At 36.9% G+C, this 24,658-nt stretch overlaps 1 protein-coding gene and 1 pseudogene across 3 annotated transcripts; both read left to right on the top strand.

Annotated features, from left to right (window-relative positions):
* The first annotated feature begins 107 nt into the window (after positions 1 to 107).
* Positions 108 to 2,128, top strand: LOC147496087 (ABC transporter C family member 1-like; annotated as a pseudogene). The gene is made up of 5 exons (XR_015199579.1): positions 108 to 549; positions 869 to 1,047; positions 1,452 to 1,491; positions 1,878 to 2,034; positions 2,102 to 2,128. The product of XR_015199579.1 is annotated as an ABC transporter C family member 1-like (transcript).
* LOC147496088 (ABC transporter C family member 2-like) lies at positions 1,993 to 19,584 on the top strand. Of its 2 annotated transcripts, XM_086564861.1 has the most exons (24): positions 1,993 to 2,034; positions 2,563 to 2,676; positions 2,748 to 2,828; positions 3,266 to 3,289; positions 4,724 to 4,780; positions 7,033 to 7,098; positions 7,852 to 7,926; positions 8,081 to 8,188; positions 8,972 to 9,106; positions 9,605 to 9,711; positions 9,802 to 9,895; positions 10,282 to 10,449; positions 11,337 to 11,477; positions 12,477 to 12,677; positions 13,089 to 13,187; positions 13,289 to 13,441; positions 14,475 to 14,860; positions 15,370 to 15,550; positions 15,902 to 16,225; positions 16,615 to 17,371; positions 17,551 to 17,672; positions 17,946 to 18,191; positions 18,662 to 19,085; positions 19,233 to 19,584. In XM_086564861.1, exons 3-24 carry the CDS (start codon positions 2,790 to 2,792, stop codon positions 19,328 to 19,330), a joined length of 4,005 nt encoding a protein of 1,334 aa, XP_086420987.1. In that variant the 5' UTR covers positions 1,993 to 2,034; positions 2,563 to 2,676; positions 2,748 to 2,789; the 3' UTR covers positions 19,331 to 19,584. The 2 variants fall into 2 exon arrangements, with proteins under 2 accessions (XP_086420987.1, XP_086420988.1); XM_086564862.1 differs by lacking the exons at positions 1,993 to 2,034; positions 3,266 to 3,289 and having other exon boundaries at positions 2,564 to 2,676.
* Positions 19,585 to 24,658: the final 5,074 nt, after the last annotated feature.

Raw genomic sequence — 24,658 nt, forward strand, 5'->3', positions numbered from 1 at the left:
AGAATTTGTCTTACTAATGCGATGTTTCCCACAACTCAAGGAAGACGTCACTATTGACCTTTTAATCAAACTCTTTTTTCCTCGAGATTCTCTTTAAATATACATACATATGTCCGACACACTGACACAACATGTTCTCAACATTATTACACACACGAACATACATATACTCATTTTTCCACAACAAAAGGAAAAAACAGAAGAAGAAAAGAGATGGGCGGGTTTAAGCCATTGGTATGGTATTGCAAACCAGTGGAAAACGGGGCATGGACACAAGTAGTGAAGAATGCATTTGGTGCATATACACCATGTGGTGTAGACACTTTGGTTATATGTATATCTCATTTGGTGCTGTTGGGATTGTGTTTTTATCGGATATGGAGGATTAAGAAGGATTTTAAAGTGAAGAGGTTTCATTTGAAGTCGAATATTTATAATTATGTGTTGGGGTTGCTTGCTTTTTATTCTACTGTTGAACCTTTGTTTAGGTTGGTCATGAAATATTCAATCTTGAATCTTGATGGTCAGACCACTCTTGCCCCCTTTGAGGTACACTTTTTCATATGTATGCGTGTATATTTCATATTTTTATGTATGTATTGTTTGCGATGCCATGTTATTATTTGATGTAGAACACTTTGAATGAATCCAGTAATAGGCTACATGTATGAGACGAACATGTGTACGAAAGTGTATAACGCTTAAGACAGTGAATTTGAGTATATGGGAATGTATAGAATTTGTCATTTTTTACTGGCTTCATTGAGTATATGGGAATGCATTGCTCTTACCTTTTGGTTTGCTTTTAAGTGAGTGAGAAAAGAATGTTAGGAGCTGAGGGTAAAATGTGATGGTGTTTGTTTTACAGATTGTTTCTCTGCTTATCGAAGCTATTGCTTGGTGTTCTATGCTGGTCATGCTTGTTGTAGAAACAAAAGTCTACATCCATGAGTTCCGATGGTATGTGCGGTTTGGAGTCATTTATGTTCTTGTTGGGGAAGCGGTTATATTCAATCTCATTATCTCAGTGCAAGACTACTTTAATAGGTTAGTACTCTAATTCTCGAACTAAAGCTAACTGTCTTCATCCATTTCGGAGATGTAGTATGTGTCCTTGCCATGTTCTATTATTGCACCACTGCAATAAAATAGATGCTTTTTTGAGTATCTTTCATTGCATCAAGAATGTTGTCTTTCCTACTCATTTTTCGTATCAATGCATGGGTCAATGAACAACAACAGCTATATACAAACATCGTGCCTTAATAGTTGTTGTTGGTTGGAGACTTGAAAACCAGAATCCATTATTTTATATGTAAAGTTATTTTTTGGTACTGGATGATTAGAGTTTTGATTAAAAGCCTTTTTCAATTATGTGTATCTATATGCCTGTCTGGCTGATTACGAATGCGGAGGGTGGTATGTAATCATACTTGTATTTCTCCTTGCAGATTTACACTCTATTTGTACGTCAGTGAAGTTTTGTGCCAGGTTTGTGTCTTTGACTCCGGATGCTTCTGATATTCGGTTTGATAATAAAAGCGAGCTCGACCAATTGACAATTACCTTAGTTAGATTCTTCACTTCACATTACTTTTGTACAATATTGTGACTTGATCTTGGACTCAAGTCAAGGCAGGCCTGGGATCAATTCGAAGAAGGCTGATACTTACCTTAGATGTTGTAAAATGTTAATGTAATTGGTCAGTTAAGTAATTTTGAATGGAAGTGATCTCAGCTAAGTTGAGCTTTGCATGTCATTCTTAAGTAAGTTTGGTGGTCTGTTAGTCGACATAGCTGTCATACCATGACATCCTTTTTTGTCAGTAGAAAATAGAAAGAGGAAAAACAATGAAAGATGCTAATTACTTGTGCAGGTTTTATTTGGAATTCTCTTGCTCTTTTTATGTTCCTAGTGTGGAGCCTTACTCGGGATACACTCCAATAAGGGATGAGTTCATTGGCGATGCAGAGTATGAAGTGCTTCCTGCAGGAGAACAGATTTGTCGGAGAGGCATGCAAACATACTTTCCAGTAAGTAAATGATAGCTTGATCTTATTTCACTTACATTAAATCATTTAATGTTTGTACTGATTGAAGGCGGAGACCGTAGTTTACATTTTATAAGGTGCAGATAATTTTACTCAATAAAGATAATGGTTGTGCACAAAATTGTCTACAGAGTTAAATACATGAACTAGGTTTCTGCATAGTAAAAAAAGGAACTTGCTACCCGAGCACTCTTGGCAAATGCATTGGTGTTGTGAATAATGAAAAATCACTTGACACTTGTCATTCAGGAGACATCAAAATCGAATATTTTCTTTAATGATTGTTGCTACCCGTTCTATCAGATTTTTATAAGCCTAAAGCGTCCCATTTGCTACTTTTGTTGGTTCATATTAGATGGGCGATTAATTGGTTTCAACACCTTTGTTTGCTCCTGGGATTGTTACTCCTACACTGTTCTTAGCTGAGTCTTATGAGTACCTTAAACTGATAGAAGATGAACTTTGGTTGCTTCACCTTAGCTGATGTTGTACTGGGGTTTTCTCTGGTAGGGATATACTTGGATGGATGACTCCTATCATGCAACAAGGGTATAAACATCCCATCACCGAGAAGGATGTCTGGAAACTAGATACCTGGGATCAGACTGAGACCCTCAATAACAAGTATGCATGTTGTAGTTGTGCTTTATATAATTATTTATGGGTTCCATCCTGTTAACAATCTGTGTTCATAGGTTCCAGAGGTGCTGGGTTGACGAATCTCGAAAGCAGAAGCCATGGCTGCTAAGAGCTCTTCATCGCAGTGTTGGAGGAAGGTGTGGACTGAATCAATGTTTATACTTTATATTGTTTGCTTAGTTACTTGTTCCCAGTTCCCACCCATAACTTTCCATGTCGCTAGATTTTTCAGCCAAATCACCATAAAATATTTGCCCGTTCTTATCTGAATGAACGTCTGTGTTTTCATCCAAAAGTATGTATACTAGTTATAATGTAAAAGGTATATTGTACATGGGATGTCTTTTCATCTAGTGTCCTCCCTTGGGTAGTATGGATAAGGCAATTTAATTGAATTTGTAGCTTTTTAAAACTTTGGGCAAGTTGTTAGAGAACTTCTCTGCATTGAAATTTTTGTGAAAGTGATCCAGATTTCTGAAAGATAAGCTCTTGCATTTGGTTGTAATAATTTTCCTTATATACCATAATATTTGATAGCATTATATCAAATTACCCACTTTTTTTTTCTTTCCAGATTCTGGTGGGGAGGCGCTTTAAGGTACTGACTTCATCTTCCCAATAGAATTTTGGTATCTTACATACTATTGTCACAAGATCAATGGTAGAACTCAAATCACTTTCATAAGAGTTCTTCACAAACTTTGCACGCGGTATTATCTTCAAGCTTAGATACAAGTGTCTCTATTCAAGATTTTTAACAAATCTAATTTGGATTTGGAAAGTCTTTTATATCTTTAGATAATTCATGCAAACTAGTCTGAGGTATTTAAGTATTTTACATTTGTACCAACAGTCACCGTAACAAAGACCACCGACCATACCACCTAATCATGGACAACAACCTGTCCATGTCACCTTCACAGTTGAATCAATATATTGTAACGGCCCTACTACCATGTACCCATATGTTGATACTATCCCCACTTTGCCACCAAAAGTCCAAGGTCTTGAGCCAACCCATTCGTGGGTGTGGGTTTTTCTCAAAAGGCCTCGACACTAGTAAGTGGTAGTTGATCTAATATATCCAGGATCCAAGATGGTTTATCAATTAGTGTGGGACTACACCCAATCCAGAGTATCACAATCCCACCACCTTAGGAGGCAAGCCGTCCTCGACTCTGAAACGGACCTTTTTGTGGCAAAGTGGGAACAACATTGACATGTGGTAGGGTCATTATACATATCTTATGAAGAAGAAAATCCATACTGCCACCACCATCTCACGAAATGGTTTTGCAGATTTGAAATATTTTTCTAGCTCCTGAGAAACCTATTTTGGTTTTCCAGTATAGATTTGGCAAAAATTGTTTGACGGGTGAAATAACTACTACCTTATAGAATGAGGATTCAAAATTATACCAGCTAGATATAATAATGGGAGTTATCTTTTAAGTAAATGATGAAATTGCAACCCGAAAAAAAAAAATGATGAAATTGCAACTATATATAATCTTAAGTAATAGCAATGGTGTCATAACTTGGGATGATGAAAAAAATAGTCTTCTGAAACTTTCGTTTTAACTAGAGTGGAAACAATAGCACAATCCCAATAGTGTTGATCTTGTACATCGGTCGGAGTTTGTGGGTTTGAAATTATAACTTTATACTTTCAATTGACGACTTTCTTTTGTTCTTGTATATTTAGATACTTAAAGAGTTAAAGTCCAACATGCCTTCTTTAGGCTCCATGATTTCGTTTAATATTGAAGTAATTGAGATTGTTGCTGCGTCACACTTTACGTAGGCTATGTGGATTACACCTGTTGCGTTATCTTAGAATGCCAAATCGACTGATCCTCTGGACTGGAATGTCAATTTCTTTCAGTTTTTGTACTTACTTTCTCCTTCATCATAAGGCATCTCAATGTCTCAACTTTTTAGAGGGTCTTTTCTTTTTTGGTGCGTTTATAGTCTGTTTAGTTCCTTGGCTATTGTTTTTATCTGATGTGTTCTTTCTTTAATCAATTTGTAGATTGGCAATGATCTGTCTCAGTTTGTGGGGCCAGTGATTTTGAATTACCTTTTACAGGTTGGTTATCTTCTTCTGACAGCTTAGTTGGCATACTAATTTAGTAATCTCGACATAAAAAGATCGTGCTGCAGAACTTTTAATTCTTTTACATTCCTGAAAATCATATTTTGTTAATCAGTTCAGTTGTATATTAACTTTTATTAGTTTTAGACATGGTTTTGACTTTCTCATACATAAACTTAACTTATGTCTGTGGGTGTGGATGTGGCCGTGTGGGGGGTTTTTTTTTTTTATTATTATTATTATTTTAAATATCTATTAGTATTATTATTTTTGTTAACTTGTTAACAACAAGCAATACATCATGCCCACAGAACTACCTCAGATTTTGGTAAAAATTATAATAAAGCATTTTAGATTGTAAATAGGCATTATTGGTTTTTCTCTCGGTGTAAGTAGGTGTTTATGACATCAATTAATATGTTTTTTTTTTTTTTTTTTTTTTTTTTTTTTTTTTTTTTTTTTTTTTTTCTATTAATAAAAAAATGTCTTTTCTTCTAACCACCCCCACCCCTCTAATTAACTACTTATTGGTACTGTTAAGGATGGTTAACATATGGCATGATTTTCTTGTACAAGATATGTTAAAATATTTGCATATCCATTGGTTGCATGCAAGTGAAAAATGAAGAATAAGCCATTGCATAATTCCATGTAATTTAGTAAAATGCATATGTTAATATTTATGTGATATACATTATTTTTTCCTTCATAAATTGTGTATCAAAAAAGCTATGACTTGTTTGCAAGGAATGTAATTGTTGGCTCCTCTCTTATCTTTTTAGATGATTGAAGTATCATATCTCCCACGTCGTAGTTGCATTCTTGATGTACTTTTGTAAATAGATTAGTATGGTAACCAAAACAAGTTTGAATTAGGAGTCATGGATTTTCTTGGTACCTCTATGGATGCCGATTGCTACCTTTTCACCTTCTCTAGCACTGCACAGTCATGGCACCACCTTGACTATCACCACCTGCTCTCTTTCTCCTCCTCTCTCTATAAAGCTTGTGTAGCTCTATGAAGTGTAGGCCCAAAGCAAAGCAACCTGCGGTTGCTTTGGGCCACCAAACCAAAACAAAAGGTAGGGGCCACACTATTATGACACAAAACAGTAAACTTTCTAATAAAAATAAATAGTAAGGATAGTTGCCACTTATTTAGGACAAAAATAAAACCATATTTAAGGGAAAAATAAAAAACGATTTCAATTAATCCCTTAATCCCGAAAACCCAACTCCTTACTAAACTCTTTTGGTGCGTGCTCCACTTTTACAAACAATTAAAACAAACAAAAAACACTAAACGAACTCACATCGTTCTTATTAAAAGCCCAAACTTTTATCTAAAAAAAAAAACTCGTCTGTCAAAGAACAAAATCACTCACAAAATCACGTCACTCACTCTCTTTTGGAATATATTGAATAACACAAGTAAAAAAAAATGATAATATTAACGCATATAGGGCCACATTCTATCATCTCGCTTTAGGCCACAAAAATGTCAGGGCCGGCACTATGATGAACCCAAAGTTTCTTCAATCCACCTCTTTCCAATTAAAAAGTTGAGCTGAAGTTTCAGCATTGTAAGACAGCTGATGGTCATTACAGGCATTGCTTCAAACCAATAAAGGATTATATTCTAGTTTACATAAAGCCTTTGCATATTATTTGATAAACTAAAGTTCAGGACATTCTCTTTAAGAAGTTGAAGAGGCACATGATCATTTTTCGCTAAATGAAATGTAGAATATTGGGCTTTATGGTAATGTAAAATTTGAATGAATTTTACTAGTTTCAGCTCACTAAGAAAAGATCAGCATCTCATAGATTCCGTTTCTATTTAAATATCATTATTCTTTATCTTATATCAATACTTCTTGACCTGACCTGTTATACTCTTCTGAAAGGTGCTGATTTAAGCTTCTCTTGACAACTTAAATTTGATGCAAATATTGTCTCCTTTTTTAGGCGCTTTACTTTTAACAACAAAAACTAAGAAATATGATAACTTTTTAATAACACCATAATATCCTTATTTGTCTGTCAGCTGAATTGTATGCTTTTCGTTTGAGCTTTCTGTCAGTGTTATGAATTTATCTCTCAGCTTACTCATGCTTTTTATTGATTTATAATTTTATATTTAACATATGTTAGAGTGGTTTGTTAGACATAGCTTGACAAATTTGTTTCCTGTTTTGACCATTAAAAGCTCCTTATATACCTTTTGTCTCTGTTGCCTTCAACAGTCTATGCAACAAGGGGATCCCGCTTGGATTGGTTACATCTATGCCTTCTCAATTTTCGCTGGAGTGGTATGACTCTAATGTGAAAGTATTTTCCGTTCTTCTTTGTTCACTTTTCCCCTGCTTAGTGAATCAAGTTAAGTGTAGTGATTGTCCTGTCTTGAAGATTACATGCTCTATCTTTTGTTCTTATTGTGTTGGAAAAGGTAATGTGCATTTTTCATGGCACCGCGATAAATTCATAGGTTCTCTGCTAGGTCAAACTATAAAGGTTCTTTAGGTAATAAAGGTCGGTCAAAGTTTCCATATTAAGGAGCTTTTGATGTTGATTTTCACCATGACACATAACACATGGGACATGCACTTCAAATTCTGCCTTTGCACGTGATCAGGCCGAGCTGATTCTATCTTGCTCCTCCAAAAAACACAATTATCGTGTTTGGTTCAATACCCTAATTCTTAGGCTGATACTCTAAAACTAATCAATTGGCAACCAATGCCCTATAGAACCGTTGAATGTTCCCCATGAAGAGATGCATTTGTCTTACGGTGGTGGAATCATTATGAGCCACCAAATGAAATACAAGAAAATTTCGTCACATTTTACGAAATAGTATGGTATTGCGAAGTTCTGCCATGTTACACACCGGGGGGTGTGGGATGAAGTGGTTAGGGGAGTAAAACGTTCATGCTCTGTTTCAAAAAAGATCAAGTCTGTATGAGTATTTTCACAATCTGTACTTTGTTCTATAATGACGCAAGAATCACAATAATATGTCGATTAATTAAGTTAAATTGTTTATTAACTCGAGCTCCGTCCAGGCACTGGGGGTGTTAATGGAGGGACAATACTTCCAAAATGTCATGCGTGTGGGTTACCGTCTAAGAGCTACCTTGGTACGTTTCTCTGTCTCTTGTTGTGCTTTATACTTGATAATAACAAAGTTTGGCACTTTTTGGTTGTTGCGATAAGGTTAAATTTTGATGTTAGCTATTGCAAAGAAACCCTAAAAGTATCCAGCCATATGGTTGGGATGTTATTGAATTTTAGGTTGCTGCTGTGTTTCGTAAATCCTTGAAACTTACGCACGAAGGGCGGAATAAATTTGCTTCTGGAAAAATAACAAATTTGATGACCACGGATGCTGAAGCACTTCAGGCATGATTTCTAGATATCTATATCCTTTTGTATATAAGCTTAATGCTAATTAACCCAAAGTGATGTATCTGTTTACACAAATATTCTGCTTCCAGATTTCATATAGATGTCATTTTTGCACAAGTTATGTCCTATGTATTCATGCGTGGATTTTTTTTATAAGTCTGGAAATATATACGTTGATATAGTCTGGTTGTGTTTCTCTTTAAAAGTGACAATATGCGTTTTCAGTTACTGGTCAACCTTGGGAGTATTTTTTTTTCTTGTGTTTCTAGTCCGACTTTACATAGTCCTATCTTTAAGTCCCTTCCAAGAAAGGTGTGCCCTTCCTAGCATGTGACTACTACATCTTTGGATTTTTTTTTCTTCTATCTCTATGTTACATGGACATGCCGTTGAAAATAATCCATATCAGATACATATCCATGTGTCCGTGTCGGACATGTCACGGACTCATAAATTGTATGTAATTTACCTCCATTTTTTATATCTCGCCAAAAACTCTACTGGTTAATATACTGAACTATTCTGTACCATTTTTATAAACTGTAAACATCATATGAGCATTTTAGAAGAAAATGAAGCCTCACCATGCGGTCTTAGTAGATACTAAATAGAGATATCTAATAACAACTAAGAGACCCAAATTTCAGAAAGCGTCGTATACTTAAGTTATTTTACCCCTGATTTAATGAAGCTAGTTAGACGTAGAGAAAATCGAACTGTCCATCTCACTCTTTTTTCTAGAGTTGAATTCTAAGCTAATCTGTGTTCTGTATACAGCAAATCTGCCAGCAGCTTCATGGCTTATGGTCTGCTCCTTTTCGTATTGTGATTGCTATGGTTCTTCTCTTCAACGAACTTGGTGTTGCATCACTTGTAGGCTCATTGTTGCTAGTCTTTATGTTTCCTATACAGGTATGTAGATCCCCTTCAACATTTTTCAACTTTTGTGTTTAGCCTACTTGCTTCCTATTTGTTCAGTAAACTGTGCGTGCATCAGCTATTTCATCAACTGTATGAGTTTGTTCTGGTCCAATATGACCTCATAATGTACTTGATTGCCAAAAGTGTGATCAGTTTATGTCCTTTGTTTTCAAAAAACTCATTTTACATTTGATTTTCATCATTTAGTATCTGAAAAGTTTGAAATGAGCATATTTAGTATCCACAATCGAGCTAGAATTTTCTGAAAGGAATAAACTCAATTTATCAAAAACTACTATAGATATTTGCTGGTGTGCTATTCATTGCTGCATTAGCTTTTATAAATGAGAAAACACAGCTTTGCAATGCGCTTCATGTACTTTCGCAGACCCTGATACAAGATTTTTCGTCCATGGCTCCATTCTTCCATGTCTGAACTTATGTTCTACAATCTACACTAACTTTATATCAATTTTTTTGAGGCAACAGACAATTGTGATTGACAAGATGCAAAAATGGTCCAAAGAGGGTCTGCAACGTACAGACAAACGAATTGGCCTGATGAATGAGATCCTGGCTGCCATGGATACTGTCAAGTATGTAGCGTTTTGACAATGTTCTCTGCTATTCTTTTATAATTCAAGATGACTGAATATGATCGTGCCTTATATACTGCATTGGTGCAGATGTTATGCATGGGAGCAGAGCTTTCAATCGAAAGTTCAAGATGTTCGAAATGATGAGCTCTCTTGGTTTAGAAAAGCCCAGTTACTGGGAGCGGTAGGTTTGACATAATCTTGGATTCTTTCTTTTCACTCCTTTCCACTTCAGGGTTACCCAGAATTGTTATTAAGTATAGAGTGCCCTTGTTTGAAATCCATTCTTGATAAACACTTTTCAATACCAGCACGATATTCTGTGATACCAGCAATCAATTTCTCACTACCATTCCCTCTTTTACAGTGTTTGCCTAACATCTCACTCATTGTCCTGCATTTGTTTATTTCAACTATGGGAGTGGCCAACTAAACCAGATATTGCCTAGCTAATACTAAGTCCAGATAAACCTGAGCTACAAAATGTTTTTTCCTTTTCTGTTTTTCTCTCAAGTTCATATCTTGTTTTCTGATAAGATTCTCGCCTTAAGCTTTTTGTCTTGTGTGCAGCTCAATAGTTTCATCCTGAACAGCATACCAGTTGTGGTTACGGTTATTTCATTTGGGATGTTCACTTTGCTTGGTGGGGACTTGACACCTGCTAGGGCGTTTACATCCCTTGCTCTGTTTGCTGTGCTACGGTTTCCTCTGTTTATGCTTCCTAATCTGATAACTCAGGTGCCACTTTTTCTTCTGTCATGTTGAGCTTTCTTAGACGTTGTTGTGACAGTTATGCTATTATTGAAATTGGTTGTTAGTATTGATTATTCAGAAAGAGGTTCCCTGGCTTCTAAAGTGCAAACACTTATGATATGACTTAGGAGACTCAATGCTTTATTTTCTTTATACATGTTACTTTAGAATTATCACTAAAAAGAGAAATTTAGGATTTAATTTTAAAGGAGTATATTAACTGTGAATTGTATAATAATACGGTTTAATTAAAGCAAATTTTGTGTCCCTACATGGTGAACCTTTATATAAGAGTGCCTGTTACCTATGCTGCCAGATATCGGCTGGGTGGAGACGTGTTTTAGTGTTGGGGTTTTCAGGTATTCTTGAAGCCAAAACTCGTAGAGGGCAGTAGGTTTATATCTGCACTGATACATTCTTTCAATATGTCTTTGGGAAAACTTTTGATATTTTGGTGGGGAGCTGCATATGTATTTTTACGTCAGTGGTTACTCATATAAGTTGTATATGTAACTTCTACTACGAATAAGTCCTTCAAGTGATGCTGTCTCAACCAAAATTTACAACAGAAAAGGAAGTACAAATCACTTAACATTGGGACCAGTTATGAATATAGCTATCTATTTGTTTGTTTTTCTTTATGAAATTTTAATTGATGATTCTATTTTGTTTTTCCTTATGGAATTTTATTTGATGATTCTAGTTAGTTTCATAAAATGAATAGTTCATTTAATCGTAACCAGGCTTTTGTGTGGTTTATATGGTTAAAAAGCTTATTTAGCATATGGTGAACAAACTTCCTTAATATGCACAAGAAGGCTCTCAAAGTACTTTGTATCTAACTCAATTTGTTTAAATATTGAATTTTCCAGGTAGTAAATGCAAATGTATCGTTGAAACGACTTGAGGAGCTATTCTTGACTGAAGAGAGATTGCTTTTGCCAAATCCACCTCTAGACCCCACAAGTCCAGCCATATCCATAAAGAATGGATACTTCTCTTGGGATTCAAAGGTCGGTCTAATATTCCTTTTTTTTAGTAATCTTTCTATGTGAGTGTAAATTGTGTAGTAGCATTATGGCCATCAATTCATCATTGCCTCAGTTTATCTACTTGTTTGGAGAAGTTGATACTATTTTCCCTTGGGTAATTGATGAATATTTTTGGTAATTGTGGTATTAGATCCTATATTTCCTTTTTTTGGGTGTTCAAGTACTAATAACCGATTTAAATTCTTGATTCCCCCCACCCATAAAAATCCCGCTTTGCCCTGCCATTTTGTAGTTGCAATCTCATATTCTTTATTTTGATGAATCTAAAACAGTGATTAGCTGGATTGAATGAAAATTGTAAAGCAAATAAAATAATTTTTCCTTCAATTTAGATATTACAGTTTATCTTTCATTTTTTAATTTTAACAAAATCTCAAAAGGAGACCCTTTGTTTACTGTTGAGATTGTTAGTCCCATATTGGGAGTCTAAAGCCTAGCCGGGGCGCTCCACTCATTTCAAGTTGGTTTTAAGTGGATGCTCCAATGTTTTAGATGGTATCAGAGAAGGCTATTCCAGTATGTGACCCAAAGGGCTGTGTACTCAAGTCACTCCATGATGATAGGCCAGTTGAGATTAGTAATCCCAAGGAGGGAGTTTAAAGCCTAGCGGTTAATGTTTTAAGTTTCTACTGCCACTCCACTAGTTGCCTAACGGTTTGGAGTTGTTTGCTCTTAAGTTTAAGATTTACTATTGTCAAAGCATCCAATGAAATATGTTTTTTTGGTGTTTTTTGGATGAAGGGTAATTCACATTTTTTTTTTTACCTTATTCGACGAGATATAGTTTTAGCTTTAAAGACAACATATATTTTATTAGAACAAAGAAAGTGATCATTTGGTTGGTTTGGCGAACCTATGAGTAAATTTAGAACTTGATGATGTACTTGTACTTTGACTAAAAGCCTTCTTACTTGCATTTACTAGTCATGCATAATGTTTTCATCAAACTTTACCTTTCAGGCAGAGCAACCAACACTGTCAAAAATCAACTTGGACATACCGGTTGGTAGCCTGGTGGCAGTTGTTGGTAGTACCGGAGAAGGAAAAACATCATTGATATCAGCAATGTTAGGGGAACTGCCTCCAATGAGAGATACAACTACGGTTATTCGTGGAACTGTAGCATATGTTCCACAAGTTTCATGGATTTTTAATGCAACTGTAAGTCACAACATTCACATTTATGTGTTTCTGTTCGGTTTTGATGGTGGCTATTGTTGGGTTGTGAGATAGATGTCATCATTTAGTTCATCTAGCAGGATCACATTCTAAAACTAGCCTATGTATCATGGACACGACATGAGCTGAAGCTGGGATTAGCACAATACTTTTCTGTTACAGTCAAGCATCAATTCAAAAACGGATTGATGTGATCCATGTACAGAGAACAAACTTTATGCCAATAATCATGCTTATATAAGCAATGATATATTTGATATGAGCAATGATATATTTGGTGCTTGGTGCATATGGTGGATCAATGGTGTTAGACAAACTTGTAGTTTAAAGTGGATAGGTTAATAAGTTTGATAATATTCCAGAAAGTAAAATCTTCTCAATTAATTCATTCAGGTACGTGACAACATATTATTCGGATCCACTTTCGAAGCATCACGATATGAGAAGACAATAGAAGTGACTGCATTGCCGCATGACCTGGAATTACTTCCTGTAAGTCTATAAAGTCATGTCTTGTATACTTGTATACTTTTTTGATAGCCCTATATTGTTTACTTGTTTGGTACCATTTTTTATTGACACTCCTTTATTAGGGTGGTGATCTCACAGAAATTGGAGAAAGAGGAGTAAATATTAGTGGTGGGCAGAAGCAAAGAGTTTCTATGGCTAGGGCTGTATACTCTAACTCAGATGTATACATATTTGATGACCCTCTAAGTGCCCTAGATGCTCACGTTGGTCGACAGGTAATCCATACAGTATATGTTTTTTCCCCCTCATTATGGCTTATCTATTTGAAGACTTGAAGTTCACTAGGCTTTTGCTCAATAATTGCAAAATACAGCAGTAGGCACCGTTCATGGTTAAATTTGTTAAGGAGGTTGCATTGACTTCACGGTAAGGTTGGTGACCTATATTAAGCTCAGGATAGTCAATACTCCATTGGACGGGGGATAATGATGGGACAACAACCAAGCCTGCCCTACACGAGTAGCGCGGAGCAAGGCTAGGAAAGTTTGCTACCCCAACGGATCCACATAGTCAGGCTCCAACTAAGATCAGTTCCTAGCTATGTTACATGGACACACCATATTTCAAAAAAAATCTGTGTCGGATACATATCCACGTGTCCGTATCAGACACTCACGGACACATATTTTGTGTGATATACCTTAGTTTTTGATATTTCGCCGTGTCAGACACTCCGTATCCGTGTTGGATATGGACACACGTGTCCATGTCCATGTAACTTAGGTTCCTAGACCCGTCCTAAAGTGGTGGGGAACCCATGATACACCCTTCGGTAGCATCATGAGGTGGCCCTGGTATTGCACCAAAGAAGTTCCTAGCATATGACCGAATGCGATTGGGAAGAGCAGGAAGTTTCTCCACTTTATATAGGTTGAAATAAGATTTCCACGATAAACCAAAGGGAACATTGATTGGGAAGAGCAGGAAGTTTCTCCACTTTATATAGGTTGAAATAAGATTTCCACGATAAACCAAAGGGAACATTGAAAATTCTGCTCCAGAGACTATGGAAACTTGGAATTGGTCATGATTGTGACACTAAGGTTTAAGCTACTTCAGTCTATTCTGGAGCAATAGTTGACCTTTTGGCGACATTCTTAAGAAGCAATGGAATTGCTGCAAAATGTATTTACTCGTGTACTTATGATTGTTAATAACACGGGATGTTGGATTTTAAAGTAAAAATCGTTTATCCTTGTGTTGCTGCATATGTACACTGCTCTGATCTGCAATCAATTCCATTTCCAGGTATTTGATGGATGCATTAAGGAAGAACTGCAGGGAAAAACCAGGGTGCTTGTTACAAACCAGCTTCATTTCCTTCCAGAGGTGGATAGGATTCTTTTGGTTCATGAAGGTATGATCAAAGAGGAGGGAACCTTTGAGGAACTCACTAACAATGGAATTTTGTTTAAAAAACTAATGGAAAATGCGGGCAAAATGGAGGAGCATGTGGAAGAAAAGGTAGAAGGTGAGGACAATGATCAGAAGACCTTGAGCCGTGTTGCCAATGGGGAAGTCAATGGTGTGCCAAATGATTCAAGTGCAAAAAAGAAAAGTAAAGAAAGCAAATCTGTTCTCGTGAAGCAGGAGGAACGTGAAACGGGAGTTGTTAGTTTGAATGTCCTGATGAGGTATATAGTGAACTACTAAGATGTTTTCATGTAATGATAGAATAATGGTTTTTGTAAATAGAAACTGAGAAGCTTTTCAAGTGCATTTCTGATATCCTAAAGTACCATCAGTGTGCCCAAGAGCTATTTTTGATGGTATTGTTTTTTTCCCAAGTCGCATTGACACGGGTAAGTGTATCATATCCAACACGGATATGAAGCGTCCAACACGGTTAAATACCAAATATTGAGGTACATCACATGCAATATGTGTGTCGTGTCCGACACGGATACATAGACATGTATCCCACACGGACTATTGTCAGAATATGGTGTGTCCATGTATGTTTATGTAAGAGAAAATTTTAATAAATATGCCTGACATATACAATCCCCAGTATTTCTCTGTATTCTGTTTTCAAACCATGCTTTTTTGGTGCAAATCTCTGTTCATTGTCGGCATAGTTGTGAACATGGTTTCACTGTACTATGAACTGATATGTATATGTGGACATTTATTTCTTTTGCAGGTATAAAAATGCAATGGGGGGTTTGTGGGTGGTTTTTATACTCTTCGCTTGCTATATCATTACTGAAGTTCTTCGAGTTTCTAGTAGCACATGGTTAAGTGTTTGGACTGATCAAAGCACTCCAAAGAGCCATGGGGCTGGTTTCTACAACCTGGTTTATGCACTCCTATCATTTGGCATGGTACGTGATCATTACCATTTGAACTGGATTTAGTTCGATATTTGTAGAATAATCATTGCTTTGCAATTTTCTTTTTTGCTGTTGTTATGGTTTAATAGAGCCGGAAAGAGGTAATAATTTGTTCCCATGTTTTTTTAGGAAATTTGGCGACCTAGAATGCAGTATATCATGTGTTGGTCTGTTGGAATTAGTTAAATTCCAATTCTACCCCGATATTTCTCAATATTATCTCTATTTTCTCTTAAATTTTTGTTGTCATGAATAGTAAGAAGCAAAGCAATGAAAGAGAAGTTCTAAAAACATTCTCATGTTTCTTGGAAGTGTTTAACTCAAAATCTTATGCGGGTTCAGGTACTAGTGACATTGACGAACTCATATTGGTTGATCACTTCAAGTCTTTATGCTTCCAAAAGGCTACATGATGGTATGCTTCACTCTATCTTAAGAGCTCCTATGGTGTTCTTCCAGACTAATCCACTCGGACGGATTATCAATAGATTTGCAAAGGATCTGGGTGATATTGATCGAAACGTTGCTGTGTTTGTAAATATGTTCTTAAGCCAAGTGTCACAACTTCTTTCGACTTTTGTGCTGATAGGCATTGTGAGCACCATATCTCTGTGGGCCATAATGCCACTTCTGATCTTGTTTTATGCTGCCTACCTCTACTATCAGGTGCGTATCACTTTCTTTGACTTTTAGTGGTGCTCTAGTTTCTTCTACTGTAGTTTCAATGACATAAATACATAATGTTAGTTCATATTTACTTTAAATTTGATTTTGTTGAACTGAGTAATATTTAAGGGACCGATTCTGTGTTAAAATGGTAACTGAGAGTCTGAGACAGTTAATTGCCCAAAACCCCTCTCATGGAACATGTAAGATCTAGATATTCGTATGCATGTTTGTAGGTCCAACTATCTGTATCATGGTTGCTTGTTCATTGCCAACTTTTGCTGTTCGATACAGTACCTCAAATTTGTTGAACAACATTAATCATGTGGTTGACATTTTACTTGTAAATAGGAACTTATTAAGATTACATCACTATTTGTGTTTTGCAGAGCACAGCTCGTGAGATTAAACGCTTGGACTCCATAACCAGATCTCCTGTTTATGCACAATTTGGGGAAGCTTTAAATGGTTTATCGAGCATTCGTGCATACAAAGCCTATGACCGGATGGCTAAAATTAATGGGGACTCTATGGACAATAATGTTCGATACACCCTTGTGAACATGAGTGCGAATCGTTGGCTTGCGATCCGTTTGGAAACATTGGGAGGCCTCATGATTTGGTTAACGGCAACTTTTGCTGTCATGCAAAATCAGCGAGCAGATGACCAAGTGGCTTTTGCGTCAACTATGGGTCTACTTCTTAGTTATGCATTAAATATCACAAATTTGTTGACTTCTGTCCTCAGACTGGCAAGTTTGGCTGAGAATAGTTTGAATGCTGTTGAGCGGGTCGGCACATATATAGAATTGCCATCTGAGGCTCCAGGTGTTATAGAAAGCAACCGACCCCCACATGGATGGCCTTCATCAGGACTTATCCAGTTTGAGAATGTTGTTCTACGGTATAGACCTGAACTTCCACCCGTTCTTCATGGCTTGTCCTTCACAGTATCTCCAAGTGAGAAAGTGGGAATTGTTGGGAGAACTGGGGCAGGGAAGTCTAGCATGCTCAATGCTTTATTTCGGATTGTGGAACTGGAAAGAGGAAAAATCTGGATTGATGGTTGCGATATTGCAAAGTTAGGTCTGACAGATTTACGTAAAGTTCTTGGAATAATACCACAATCACCAGTTCTTTTCTCAGGTATGCTATTCCCTTGCTTAAATTTGTTTGGTTTGCTATATGTTTTCTTTTTCCCACATGTTATCCAATCATGAAAGTTTAAAATCAGATAATGGGCATTACTTGGTTGACAAATAATGTCCAATATTAAAGTCTATTGGCCAAGCAATTTCAAATTTGATTGCTTTTCTGTTGTTTAGGTACTGTACGCTTTAATCTTGATCCTTTCAATGAGCACAATGACGCTGACCTTTGGGAGGCGTTAGAGAGGGCACATCTAAAAGATGTCATCAGGAGGAATTCTTTAGGTCTCGATGCCGAGGTACTGGTCTAATTTAAATCGTTGGTTCACAGAATAAGTGTATAAAAGAAGATTATATTATCTAGTTACATTCCAGCTCTAGTTTGTGGATCATTTAGGTTCGAAGGGCACCATGGTTGTGGGGTTTGCTTATGTGGATATATATTTTTATAAAGGCGGATTGAACAAACAAGATACCCTCATATGGATGATATAAGCCAATTGTTTTCTAATTCTCGGAGAAAACAATCATGTGTTACTAACTAAAGACCACTATTGTTTTGCTGTGTCAAGGTCTCTGAGGCAGGAGAGAATTTCAGTGTTGGACAAAGACAGTTACTAAGTCTTTCTCGTGCATTGCTTCGGAGATCAAAGATTCTTGTTCTTGATGAAGCAACGGCATCTGTTGATGTGAGAACCGATGCTCTTATCCAGAAAACTATTAGGAAAGAATTTAAGTCATGCACCATGCTCATTATTGCTCATCGACTAAATACCATCATCGATTGTGACCGGGTTCTTCTGCTTGATGCTGGTCAGGTATGATGTCATGGCTTTAACTCTTTAAGTCTTTAACCTTGCCTGCCCATCCAATAATTGTTTCCTTCTTGCCATTAATCCAGAGGAATATACTTGTATGTGAATATGTGATGCATTTGGCTTGAAACCCGTTTAGTAAATGTCCTAGGCAAAAGCCGTCTGAGGCTCTGAGCATTGTTTCCAACTCATCTACCACATTTTACTATAAATGCAAAGGAATATGCCATGTCATATTACAAGGAATCAAGGATAAGCTGAGAGAGTTGTGGATGCGGTTTTCCTTGCCTGTGTACTGAATAAACTGTATGGTTGTGGATAATTAAATAAAAATCTCACTTTTCTGAATCAGCAGACAGATAAATGTATAGAGTTAGGTTTATACTACAGGTTGTATTTATGTTTCTTGCGAGTTTAGTTTGTATTACAGGCTTCTACCAGATTATGTGAAAACCCTTGACCTTGTTCTTCAGGTTTTGGAATTTGACGCACCTGGGCATCTCTTGCTAAATGAAAAGAGTGCATTCTCTAAGATGGTTCAAAGCACTGGATCAGCAAATGCTCAGCACTTGCGAAGCTTATTACTTAGAGAAGAAGAAAACAGGTTGGGTAGAGAAGATGCCATGCAGCAAGATGGGCAGAGGAGATGGCTGGCTTCTTCACGATGGGCAGCCGCTGCCCAGTTTGCACTTGGCGTTGGCCTCACTTCTTCCCAAAATGACCTGCAAAAGTTAGAGATTGAAGATGAGAACAACATCCTAAAGAAGACAAAGGATGCAGTCGTTACCCTGCAAGGTGTGTTGGAAGGGAAGCATGACAAAGTTATAGAAGACACATTAACTCAGTACCAGATTCCCAGAGATAGATGGTGGTCAGCTCTGTACAGAGTGGTTGAAGGTGTGTATACTTTTCGCCTCTCCCTTCAAAATATGCAATCCATTATGACCGTGTCTTTATGGTCACTTTTTAGGTTATATTTTTTTGCACCTCGAACTCAAAATAAGATGAAGTTATCTAAGCTGGAGCTGTTCGTACTTTTTTCAGGTCTATCGATGATGAGTAGATTGGGTCGCAGCAGGTTTCAGCAGCTTGATTATGGCTTGGAAAACAGATCAATCAATTGGGATGATGACGATATGTAGAAGATATCAAGCCTTTCCAAAAGTTACATCAACTCCCTGTGCCAACACACCTTTCAATGGGTATGAAAGTGAATGTTCCAATAGGATTATTGGAATTGCTGGAAGATGGTGTTTTCTTTTGGTGGTTGAAACCGCCAAACTTTGTATGTAATTTACTGTTGTTTGATATTACTGCTTCTTGTACAGAACGGTATATTCCGCAATAATAACTATCAGTTACCAAAAAAAACACACCTTTCAAAACACCAAAGAAAGAGGTGAAACATAAAAACAAATATTGCTGCCCCACTCTGATTCGTCTCTGCTCATATGCAGCAAAAATATTTTGTACAAAAGAAACACTAGTTAAGTAATTTTGAAAATACAAGTGTGTGGAATGAGAAACAACAATCATTGTGCCGATCAAACATTCGGGACGGTATAATATTATTTTTGTTGTAATCAATTGTAACTTCAAATGATGCTTTGGAAAATATTAACTGGTGTCGAGTGTGCATAACCATTTCATCAATAACGACGTATCGTATTATGTGCGTATGACTATATGAGTAGTACTTGTTTTGCTCTCTCCACGCCATTTTTTTCTCAACAAGTCGACTTCTTGCCCCCACACGGGGGAATAAAAATTAGATCAGGAATCAAAATCCACAATATTTAATGAGGGGGCTTGAAAAAAAGGGGTTAAGTGGCCAAGTGGTAAGGGTTGAATAGCGTAGGTTAAATGGAACGAGATCTGAATTTCTTGTTAACACCCAACCCAAACAGCAAGCCAACCCGATTCTTCTTTCTCACAATTTTATTTTCCTTTTTATTATTTCCCTCTGTTGCATGGGTACGCACTAATTTTCTCTGTATCGAGTACCTGTGTCCTGCGGACACTGGTACAGACACCCGGACACAATCAAAACAGACCCTAATTCTCAGATCTCACCGTATCCAAATCTGTGTCCTGCGGACACTGGTACAGACACCCGGACACAATCAAAACAGACCCTAATTCTCAGATCTCACCGTGTCCAAATCGTCGTACCCGTACCCATGCAACACAGACTTTTGTGTATTTCCGTCTGGCGGTTCTGCCTTCAAATTGGTGTTAATAATCGGTATTGACCTATCAAAATGAACCTTTCAAGGTGGTTGTAATAAATCCTTCCCAATTCAAACTATATAATATAAAGCCGATCCACACCTTTCATCTCTCCATCAACCCAACTGATCCTACGGACAACAGAAATCAGAAAAACAAAAAACGAAATTCCTGAAAAACCAAAATTTTAGGAATTTTGAAAACAAAAAACACGAAATCAGACATAAACACGAAATGTTTACCTTCTTCTCCAATTAGTTCATCGTTGTGAAAAACAAAATCTCCTCCAATTTCACCGATCTCTCTCCAAAATCTATAAAGGAGAAAGCGAAAACAAATCTATAAAGAGATTCATTTGAAGAAGAAATTAGGTATAACTATTCTCTCAACTTAATCTTATTTGGTATTAATGGTTCTTGACTGATTATGTATTTATGTGTAGTGATGATTAACCTTTATGTATTCTCCACAAATTCGTATTAATGGTTCTTGGCTGACAGTTCACAAATTCGTTATTAATCTTATTTGGTATTAATGGTTCTTGACTGACAAAGTTCACAAATTTCTTCTTCACGAATTTATGTGTGGCTGATTATGATTATGTATTCTTTTCCTTGCAATGAGATAAGCTAGTGTGTAGTGATGATTAACCTTTATGTTTCTTATGTCATCTCATGGAACATTCTTCATGACTTTAAACAAATTCTACCCCAACTACACAAGCGGTTGCTCCACCTACCTCTGCACCGATCCGGCACCGTAAAATTTCCTCTTCCGTGAGTTGCCATGTGGTTCTAACTTATTATTGTACACTTAGTTTGTTGATCTCAAGTACTATACTCTTACGGTTTAAGTAATTGAATTTACATTCGGGGCCCCGATAAGCACTTGATCCGATTAATACGAGGAACGGCGAGTAAAATTTTTTTCTTTTAATAATTTGTTTCTAATTTTGATAATTTTTTTTTTTGTGTACTTTCATGTTAAACACAATCTTTCATGTGATACATGAAGTTTTTGTCAGTTCACTTGATGAATCGGACTTTATGATGTCAACTCGACAATCAAATTACTGATGTCAATGAGACAAATTACTACCGAGCGAGTAAAATGTTGGTTGTTAAAACTTATATGTGATGGTCATTGGCTCGACTATGCAAGTAAATGTTTTGATCTTGATATGAAAAATGCATCTACTTTGACTTGACCGTATATTGAGCAAGTATTGCCTTTGAATTATTATGGAAGTCTTCCTTTTGTAGGACAAGCTTTAGTTAGTCTGGCGATGTTGTGTAAAATTTAGAAACCACAACCTCTACTTACTCATTAGTGAGTATTATCTAGATCTCTAAATTGTTGAATGAAAGGGAACTATTAATTGGTGACAACCCGACTTGTACTCATACAATCCAATAAATATGTCACCAATTGGATTAATATTATTTAAAAGCCGGTAAAGTTACATCATATATGATTAGAAACCACAACCTCTACTTACTCATTAGTAATACATCGGATATGATTAAACTTTACGGCTTTTAAATAATATTAATCCAATTGGTTTTGAACTCTATCGAGTTTTGAACTCTGTCGAGTTGAGTTTTGAACTCTTTTCGAGTTTTCGAGTTTTGAACTCTTTCAATGAGTTTGTTCTTTTTAGCGATTTCTTCTTCAATTTTTTTTTTCTTTAGAGGTTCATAGATGTAAGGTCGTGAATCGGACATTTGGTATGGCGAGGAGTGTGAGCGGATAAAATGTTATAAACCTAGAAGCACTACTCTAATTCAGTTTTTTTCTTTTTGTCCTAGAACTTTGACCGTTAAGCTTAGTTATTTCTTTTTATTTCTACCATCCTTTCTTTCATCATCGAATATCCAATTTCTATTTTTTAGGACGAGAAAAATTTGCAACATATTTAATATTGTTGAGAATTGAGTAGCGAGGGACAACTAAGTTGGTAGATACAAAGGCCCATTGATTAAGATGCGATTAATCGAACTCGTTGAAAAACTTTAGTCTACCAATCTCCTTTATTGTCGGTGTTGAGTTTTGACCTCTTTTCGAGTTTCGGTGAACTCTGTCGAGTTCGGTGAACTCTATCGAGTTTTGAACTCTTTTCAGAGTTTTGAACTTCTGTCGAGTTGAGTTTTGAACTCTGTCGAGGAGTTTGAACTCTTTCGAGTTCGAGTTCAGAGTTTTGAACTTCTGTTAGAGTTCGGTGAACTCTTTTTAGAGTTTTGAACTTTGTCGAGTTCGTGAACTCTTTTCGTTAAGAGTTTTGAACTCTTTTCGAGTTTTTGAACTCTGTAAGAGTTCGATGAACTCTATCGAGTTTTGAACTCTTTCGAGTTTTGAACTCTGTCAAAGTTGAGTTTTGAACTTCTGTCGGGAGTTGATGAACTCTTTCGTTGAGTTCGAGAGTTGAGTTTTGAACTCTCTTCGAGTTTTGAACTATGTTAGAGTTCGGTGAACTCTTTTCGAGTTTTGAACTGTCGAGTTGATGAACTCTTTCGAGTTAAGAGTTTTGAACTCTTTCGAGTTTTGAACTCTGTCGGAGTTCGATGAACTCTATCGAGTTTTGAACTCTTTTCGAGTTTTGAACTCTGTTTCGAGTTTTGAACTCTGTCGAGTTTGAACTCTTTCGAGTTCGAGTTGAGTTTTGAACTCTTTTCGAGTTGAGTTTTGAACTCTGTCGAGTTTTGAACTCTGTTAGAGTTCGGTGAACTCTTTCAGAGTTTTGAACTCTGTCAGAGTTCGGTGAACTCTTTCAGAGTTAAGAGTTTTGAACTCTGTAAGAGTTCGGTGAACTATGTAAGAGTTTTGAACTCTTTCAGAGTTCGGTGAACTCTGTCAGAGTTTTGAACTCTGTTAGAGTTCGGTGAACTCTGTCAGAGTTTTGAACTTAGATATAGATTGGCATGCACACCGCCTTATTTAGTTCTTTGTTTTTCCGTTGGTATTGCAACAATTTGAATTAGTTGAATGTCTTATTTTAACTCCTATTTATTTTGTAGCAATGCCTCGAACAAAAGAATCTGAATGTGAAGAATGCACAAAAAGTGTTTTCCGCGGGTGCTAAGAAGTTGTTAGGTGGGGGAGTAGTAGTTAGGATTCGCGATGAGGAGCTGAGAAAAAAGAGAGGAAGGAGAACAACCACTTGGCATCGGTTAAGTAGAGGGGATCGGAAGCGGATGATCCCGTAATGTTGTAAGTGGTGTAGAGTTAGGAAATCAAAAGAAAGAAAGGGGCGTTCTTAGTGATGTAGATGTAGATGTAGATGTAGATGTAGATTTAGATTTAGATTTAGATTTAGATTTAGATGTAGATGTAGATGTAGATGTAGATGATGATGGCGATGGCGATGGCGATGGCGATGGCGATGGCGATGGCGTAAATATGGATCGTGGGAAGAGTGTAGTTCTAAGTCATCTTTGATAGTGAAGAAGAGGGTGTTGATGATGCGAAAAGAAGAAGGCGGCGAGGAGGAGGAGAGGGCGGAGGAGGAGGAGGAGGAGGATGGCGAGGAAGTCCATGTACACAGTACCTCCGTGAATATTGTGAGAAAGTCTAACAATGACTTGGAGTTCAAGAGAGGTGTTTATGGAGGTGGCCCTTGTGTGTCACATCTGTTGTATGACTATCGATTACTGCATTGGCTCGCGATGTTTGGGAGGGCGGGTAATATTATCATTGAGTGTCTATTAGTATTTAAATTTTGTATTCTGAAACTTGTGCATACATTAATACTAAGTTTTTGTTGTTTTAAAGCGGGCGAGGGGTGTTGAAGTGCCATGGGCACCTAAACAAGTTGGTACAATGGGATATCCTCGGAGAGTGTTCAAAGCTGTTCTACTTTTCACGTGGAGCTTCAAAGAACCGGCTTATGTGCTCTGTCTTAGGTGTATCTGAGGCATCGGGATCTGTGTTGGTCTGCGTTTGTGGAGAGGTGGCATCCGAGACCAACACGTTTCATATGCCGTGGGGAGATGACAATCCGTTGGGCGATGTTTCCCAACTCTTAGGAGTTCGATCGAGGCAAAAGCGTTGGTAGGGGACACTGATTTGACCTTGGAACAGAACAAAAAGACTCCTCCACAAAGATCTTGGCATACCCATGGATAAGATAGATCTTGAGAGATGAAATCAATAAGTTCACTTCAAAGTTAGGATGGATTTCTTGATGAAGCGATTTCTTTGGGAAGGTAACGAGATGAAGATTTCACGTGATGAAAATGGGGTTG

Source organism: Coptis chinensis, chromosome 6 (genome assembly GCF_015680905.1).
Source record: "Coptis chinensis isolate HL-2020 chromosome 6, ASM1568090v1, whole genome shotgun sequence".
In the NCBI taxonomy this organism is placed as follows: domain Eukaryota; kingdom Viridiplantae; phylum Streptophyta; class Magnoliopsida; order Ranunculales; family Ranunculaceae; genus Coptis; species Coptis chinensis.

Coding starts and splice junctions, on each gene's coding strand:
- LOC147496088 (XM_086564861.1), top strand. CDS start 2,790: ATGGCTGCTAAGAGCTCTTCATCGCAGTGTTGGAGGAAG. Junction 11,478..12,476: donor ACTTCTCTTGGGATTCAAAG/GTCGGTCTAATA, acceptor TTTACCTTTCAG/GCAGAGCAACCAACACTGTC. Junction 14,861..15,369: donor AGTTTGAATGTCCTGATGAG/GTATATAGTGAA, acceptor TTTCTTTTGCAG/GTATAAAAATGCAATGGGGG.